The 7,251-nt window shown below is 49.1% G+C and overlaps 1 protein-coding gene across 2 annotated transcripts in view; it reads right to left on the reverse strand.

Moving 5' to 3' along the window:
• Positions 1-3,354: 3,354 nt before the first annotated feature.
• Taz (tafazzin) overlaps positions 3,355-7,251 on the reverse strand; it is an 8,217-nt gene continuing 4,320 nt past the window's right edge. For both annotated transcript variants that reach the window (XM_013035379.1, XM_013035378.1), the window contains exons 5-10: positions 5,673-5,753; positions 5,554-5,595; positions 5,332-5,394; positions 5,151-5,203; positions 4,361-4,438; positions 3,355-4,252 (exon numbers count right to left, since the gene is read on the reverse strand). In XM_013035379.1, coding sequence (XP_012890833.1) covers positions 4,151-4,252; positions 4,361-4,438; positions 5,151-5,203; positions 5,332-5,394; positions 5,554-5,595; positions 5,673-5,753 — 419 coding nt within the window. In that variant the 3' untranslated portion in view covers positions 3,355-4,150. The remainder of the gene's footprint in view (positions 4,253-4,360; positions 4,439-5,150; positions 5,204-5,331; positions 5,395-5,553; positions 5,596-5,672; positions 5,754-7,251) is intronic.

Below are 7,251 nucleotides of genomic sequence, written 5' to 3' on the forward strand. Positions count from 1 at the left end.
CTACCACTTGAGCTACAGCGCCACTTCCGGTTTTCTGGTGGTTTATTGGAGATAGGAGTCTCACGGTCTCTCCTGCCCGGGCTGGCTTTGAACTGCGATCCTCAGATCTCAGCCTCCTGAGTAGCTAGGATTACAGGCGTGAGCCACCATCACCCGGCTTGTTTGACATATTTTTAGTCATCCTCCTTACCCACTACTAGGCAAGACACCAGAACTGGAAGTGGCTGTGATTCAGGGATCAGGAGACCTCACAGCCACACACTGTAGGTTTCACTGTATGAAATGCATGATTCAACGCTGGAAACTCCCTGTGCCCTGCAACCCCTGCTGAGCTTTTGCTTTTATTTTTATTTTTGGCATTCGTGGGCCTTGAACTCTGGGCCTGGGCACTGACCCTGAGCTCTTCAGCTCAAGGCTAGCACTCTACCATTTGAGCCACAGCGCCACTTCGGATTTTTTAGTGGTTTGTTGGAGATGAGTCTCGTGGATTTTCCTGCCAGGGCTGGCTTTGAACTACGATCCTAAGGTCTCAGCCTCCTGAGTAGCTAGGATTACAGGCGTGAGCCATTGGCACTCAGCTCTGAGCTTTCTTAACAAAACCTTCTGATTTGAAATATAATCCCCCAAAGACAAAAGCAAAAACAAAAAACAACAGCCCAACATGAAGATGCACCAGTGACTACAGAGTAAACAGACTTGTGGCACCACCAGGCCAAGAATTCAGCATTCCCAAAGCTTCTCATTCTCTCCTAACCTGCGTTCTACCCCTAGCACTGCAAAACTATCTAGCCCTCTACCACTTTGAGCCACAGCACCACTTCCGTTTTTCTGGTGGTTTGTTGGAGATAAGAGTCTCATAGACTTTCCTGCCTGGGCTGGCTTTGAACCGCGATCCTCAGATCTCAGCCTCCTGAGTAGCTACGATTATAGGTGTGAGCCACCAGGGCCTGGCTCCCTTTGGTAATTTTGCTTAATTTTGTTTTTTTGGAGGTAAGGTCTGACTAGTATGTAGCCCAAGCTAGCCTGGAAAGTGATGATGTAGCAAAGGTTTGCCTCAAACTCTCAATCCTCCTGCTTTTGCCCCTCCAAGTACTAGGATTATTGGCATGTACCACCACACCTGGCTCTTTTGGCGATTAAAAAGCATTCATTTTGAAATATTAATTTCAATATAATTGCAGCAGTCATATTGTCTGAATGTTCTTTTGTTACTGGTTCATTTCTGTGGTTCTATCTTAAAAAAGATTTGCTACTAGCATATATTCATTGTACAAGGGGAGTTCTTGGGACATTTCAATACATCCATACCGTATACCAGAATCAAACTTACCCTTCCATTCTTCCCCTCTCATCCTCCACTTTTTTTTGGCGGGGAGCCAGTCCTGGGGCTTGGACTCGGCCTGGGCATTGTCCCCGAGCTTCTTTTTGCTCAAGGCTAGCACTCTACCACTTGAGCAACAGCATCATTTCTGGCTTTTTCTGTGTATGTGGTACTGAGGAATTGAACCCAGGGCTTCATGCATGTGAGGCAAGCGCTCTACCATTGAGCCACCTTCCCAGGCCTCCACTTTTTTAAAATTTTATTTTCTTAATGTTTTTAAATTTTCTTGTAAAGATGCTGTACAGAGAGACTACTATTACATCAGTAAGGTGATGAGTATATTTCTTGCCGGGCATTGTTACCCCCTCCTTTGTTTTCTCCTACTATCCCTTCCTTCCCCACTCCCCCCCGCAAAGTTGTAAGGTTCATTTCTAACAGTGTCTTGTATCATTGTTGCAATGGATCACCCTTTGTCCTTGTTTCAGCATTTTTTATTCCCCTTCCCCTCTGCTCCACTTCTTAAAACAATTTGGTTACATTTTTTTTTTTGTATGCCTCCCCTAGAGCTTGAACTCAGGGCCTGGGCACTGTCCCTTAGCTTTTGTACTCAACACTAGCACTCTACCACTTGAGCAGCATCTCTACTTCTGGCTTTTTGGTGCTTAGTTGGAGATAAGAATATCATAGACTTTCCAGCCCAGGCTAGCTTTTAGCTAGATTCTCAGGTTTCAGCCTCTGCAGTAGGTAGGATCAGCAACAATTTAGTTACATCCTTTCTTTCTCTATAATGATATACTGTTAATATTGTGTATAATCCTATGAGTCTTGGAAGTACACAAGGATTTCAACCTGTCCTTGTTCCTGCTTACCGAAATAGCAGTAATTTCTTTATTAGGGTTGGTGACCATTGTAAGGCCTTTTTCACGTGTGTATACCAGTTCTGGAGTTTGAACTCAGGGCCTAGGTGCTGTTCCTGAGCATTTTTTGCCCAAGGCTAGCACTTTACTACTTAAGCCACAGTACCATTTCCAGGTTTTTAGTAGTTTATTTGGAAGTCTCATGGACTTCGCTGCCCAGGCTGGCTTCAAATCATAGTCCTCAGATGTTGGATACCTAGGATTATAGGCGTGAGCCACCAGTGCCCAGCTATGAAGTCTTTTTTATTTAGTTTATGGGCAAACTGGGGGCTTAAAAGGAACATGGGTTTCTTTCAAGAATTTGATTTTGCTCAGACATGCCCAGGAGTTCCAGCATCTTGGATCTTCTCGCTCCTACCTAGGTTCATCTCCCTTCCCCCAACCCAAGATCACAGTACTAGCTGGGCACCAGTGGCTCATGCCTGTAATCCTAACTATTCAGGAAGCTGAGATCTGAGGATGGCAGTTCAAAGCCAGCCTGGGCAGGAAAGTCCACGATTCTCTTATCTCCAATGAACCACTCAGAAAACCAGAAACAGCACTGTAGCTCAAGTGGTAGAGTGCTTACCTTGAGCTGAAGAGCTGAGGGACAGTGCCCAGGCCCAGAGTTCAAGCCCCATGACCAAAAAAAAAAAATCACAGTACTAGATGTTCTTAGCTGGACACTCTCTGGAACTTCCAAGCCCTTCTACCTCCTTAAAGTGACCTGGGTATTATGGAGTCAATTCACACTTAGGGTCTCCCAAATGTGGCCCCACCAGCTTGATCTAATTAGCTTTATTTTTCTTTCTTTCTGTGTGTATGTGTGTGCATGCACATGTGTACCAGTACTGGGCTTGAACTTGGCCTGGGCACTGTCCCTGAGCTCCTTTTGCTCAAGGCTAGAACTCTACCACTTAAGTCACAGCACTACTTCCATCTTTTTCTGTGATTAATTGGCAATAAGAGTTTCATGGACTTTCCTACTCAGGCTAGCTTCAAACCAAGATGCTCAGATCTCAGCCTCTTGAGTAGCTAGTTATAGGTGTGAGCCACTGGAAGTGGGATGGATCCTCCTTTCTGGTCCAGTGGGTCACGTCCCATCCCTACAGAAAGGCCAAAGGTACAATGGCACAACATAGATGCTTTATTGTTTTAAAAAACATGAAAATCTAGACTCCAGGACATGAGAGGTATCAAGACAGAAAGGATAGAAAAGTGGGCGGGCCCCAGCACGGCGATGAGTGGCCAGCTCTTAGGCCCTTGCTGCAGGCTCTGCTCAGCTGGGCTTGACTTCTGGCCGAGAACTTTTCTTCCTGTCTGCAGGTGACCCAAGGACAGGCCTTGCCTAAAGACAGGCTCTGCAGTGGGGGAAGCTCAGGCAGAAAGAAGACATGGCTGACAGCCATCCCTGAGGAAGTAATGAGCCGCTCTTCCACTGGCAAGGGTGCGCAGGTGGGAGCCAGGCCTAGGGGCTTTATGGCCCTTGGGCCATAGTCCTAGCCAGGCCCCACCTCCCCCACCCTACTCATTGCTCACCTGCCTCCTTCACTCCCTGCCAACCCCAGGAGAGGAAATGGGAAGGCAAGAAGGAAGGAGGCCCCTGCCTAAGACTCTTCTTGCCTTCTTGGACAAGTGTGAGGAAGAGCCAAGCCCTCCTTTAACTAACGAACCACAGAGGAGCTAGATGCTCACCAAGTAGAAGAGAGCATCCAGTAGTGGTTAGGAGCCAATCTGCCTAAAACCCGCATCTTAGCTAAAAGCAGCATCCATCCTCCAGCCCCAGGTTCATGCAAGGCAAAAAAGCCAATGGTGGTGCTGAGAGCCAACCAGGCTGGTACTGAGGTCTGAGCTCTGCCTCTTCCCATGCCTTAGAGGACACAGCCACTTCTTGGAGCTGAGGATTCCACAGCCGGACTGAGTGGGACAACGCTTATCTCCCAGGCTGGAAGTGGTTATGGAGCTGCTCGGCCTGTGTCTTCAAGCGTTGGAATTCCTCTTGAATGAAGTCTGTCAGAGCTTTGCGCATCTCCACCTAAGGATGAGGACGGGGCTGCCCTGTACCCCTCAGGGACCTTGGCTAAGGTGCCCTGGGAGGCTGAGGGGTGGGAGGGCTGAGGACAGCTACAAGGAGGACACTCACAGCTGACTTGTTCTCTGCCCGGAGCCGCTCGAGCACAGGCAGTGCACTGAAGGGCTTCCCGATGAGCACGGTGATTTTCTGTGGGGAGGCCGGCCGCCGAAGGTGACAAGGAGCAAGGAACTGTCCCCAGTCCCAGCCCAAGCAACCTGGGGAGCCAGAGCCAAGTCCTACTCTGACATATTATGTGCTCCCCTAGGCCTCTTTCCCTCCTTAAAATACGCAGGTAGAGCTGGGCACTGGTGGCTCACTCCTGTAATCCTAGCTATGTAGGAGGCTGAGATCTGAGGATTGTGGTTCAAAGCCAACCCCAGCAGTGAAGACTGTGAGACTCTTTATATCCAATGAACCAGCAAAAAGCCAGAAGTAAATCTGTGGCTCATGTGGTAGAGTGTGCTAGCCCTGAACAAAAAAAAACAACTCAGCAACATTGCCCAGGCCTGGAGTTCAAGCCTTAAAACTGGTGTGCACACACAGACACACACACACACAAAGACACACACGCATGCACACATGCATGCATGCATGCACAACCCAACACAATCCCAGTCCTGGCACCTGTCATATCTGATTTGCACCATTCCAACCCCACGGCCTATCCCTACCCAGGCCTGGTTTTCTATTACCATCGTAAACCTCTTGGTGTCAGGAAATCCCTATCTAGGCTCCCCTCAGTTTCTCTATTGTGGCTAAAGCTCAGCTCCTCCCACATCTGTCCTCTGGAGTATGGCTCAGAAGAGACAGCAGGCGGCCCAGCAGACAGAGACAGACAGGGGTCAGCAGATCTACTCACCTGGCCAAAGCGGGGGAAGTAGGGTGGGCTATTGGGAAGGACATCATTCATTCCTGCAGCGTGGTAGACGGAGGCTTGTCACTAAGGGGAACAGGGCAGCCGGGGGCCACAGGGAGTCCTAGGTCCTCCACCCCAGTTGCCCGCTCTCTGCCACCTCAGACACCACCAAGGGAAGGCTCACCAACATGCCACAGCGGCAGGATGATGGGGTTTAGGTGACACTCGGCAATCAGGCGTCCAATTCCTGTCGGGGGGAGAGGCAAGGCAGTGTCATGAGCCAGGCCACACTTCCTTCACAGTCCCTGTGCAGTGCTTTCCCCTGCTGCTCCCAAGTGAAAGCTCACACAGTGGACTCATCACCTGCCCCACACACCCAGCCAGAGGCGCGGGCCACGGCACTCACCCCACTTGAAGCGCAGGAACTCGGAACTCATATTCACTTTCCCTAGAGAGAGCGCACAGGGGGAGCTTGGGAGCCACGCTCAGGCACGCCCAGGCCTCCAGCCAGCCAGCCCCACTGACCTTCTGGGAAGATGTGGACCCAGTCCCCATGGTTGAGCTTCTCTAAAATGAAGTCCATCCCCTTCTGGTACACTCCGTCTCCTGCAGAAAAAGGTCTGTTCCCTTCACTCTCCATTTTCTGGGGAAGAGGAGCCTGCCTTCAACACTCTCCACACAAAACCAGCTCCTCTCCCTGAAGCTCACACCTGGGGGACTCCGCCCTAAATTCCCCTTGTCAGACTTGCTCATCTCTCCCACCACACCATTCACACCTTTCTTCAATATTCTCCTCCTCTCAAAGTAAAATAGCCTTGTCAGGCACCGGTGGCTCACACCTGTAATCCTAGCTACTCAGGAGACTAAGATCTGAGGATCACAGTTCTAAGCCAGCCCAGGCAGGAAAGTCCATGAGAGTCTTATCTCCAGTTAGCTACCCAGAAAAAAAAAAGCCAGAAGTGGAATGGTGGCTCAAGTGGTAGAGCACTAGCCTTGAGCAAAAAGGGCTCCTGGATAGTGCCCAGGCCCCAAGTTCAAGCTCCACAGCCAACCAAAAAAAAAAAAAAAAGGAAAGAAAAGTGAAACAGACTGTTGGAGGTTTTGTTGTGTACAAGATTTTTTTTCCTAAGTGCTTGATGGTTTCCTCTAGCTCAAAAATACTTCAGAGAGGTTTTTGTTTTCAGGGAAGCCTCAAAAAGGAGGGGCCAGCAAGAGGAATGATGCTGGAGGCCAGGGCCTCACTCTGGTGCCCCTGTGAGAAGGATCTGCTGCCATCATCCTGTACACCCTTTCCATGTAGCTGAGGAGACACATGCATATCACCACACCCAGCATTTTTTTTCTAAGTTGGTTAAGATGGAGTCTCTCAATGTCTATTTTTGTGCCTGGGCTGACCTCAAATTACTATCCTCTCTATCTCTGCCTGCCAAGTAGGATTACCATGCCCCGCTAGAAATGGTGTGTGTGTGTGTGTGTGTGTGTGTGTGTGTAGCTGGTCTTGTGTGTGTGTGTGTGTGTGTGTAGCTGGTCTTGTGTGTGTGTGTGTGTGTGTGTGTAGCTGGTCCTCTGTGTGTGTGTGTGTAGCTGGTCCTCTGTGTGTGTGTGTGTGTGTAGCTGGTCTTCTATTTTTGTGCCTGGGCTGACCTCACTATCCTCTCTATCTCTGCCTGCCCCACTAGAAATGGTGTGTGTGTGTGTGTTTGTATGTGTGTATAGCTGGTCCTGGGGCTTGAACTCATTGTCTGAGTGCTGTCCCTGAGCCCCTTTTTGCTCAAGGCTAGTGTTCTACCATTTGAGCAGGCAGTTATGCAGTCAATTAATTTTTCTGTCTGGGCTGACTTTGAACTGTGATCCTCAGATCTCAGCCTCATGAGCAACTAGGATGACAGGTGTGAGCCATTGGCATTTGGCCTAGAAATGGATTCTTAATCTGCTCTCTGAAAGACCTATTCTTTGGAAAGTACTAGTTAGGATTCCAAGAAGCTCAACCAAATCTAAACAGAGACCTGGCCTGCAGCTTACTCAGGAGTAGAGATGAAGAGTGATTACCTACTGAACTTTTCTCAAGGTATAGAAATATAGCAGTTCCCATTCTTTTTTTTTT

This window comes from Dipodomys ordii, unplaced genomic scaffold, assembly GCF_000151885.1.
Source record: "Dipodomys ordii isolate 6190 unplaced genomic scaffold, Dord_2.0 Scaffold209, whole genome shotgun sequence".
NCBI classification, from domain to species: domain Eukaryota; kingdom Metazoa; phylum Chordata; class Mammalia; order Rodentia; family Heteromyidae; genus Dipodomys; species Dipodomys ordii.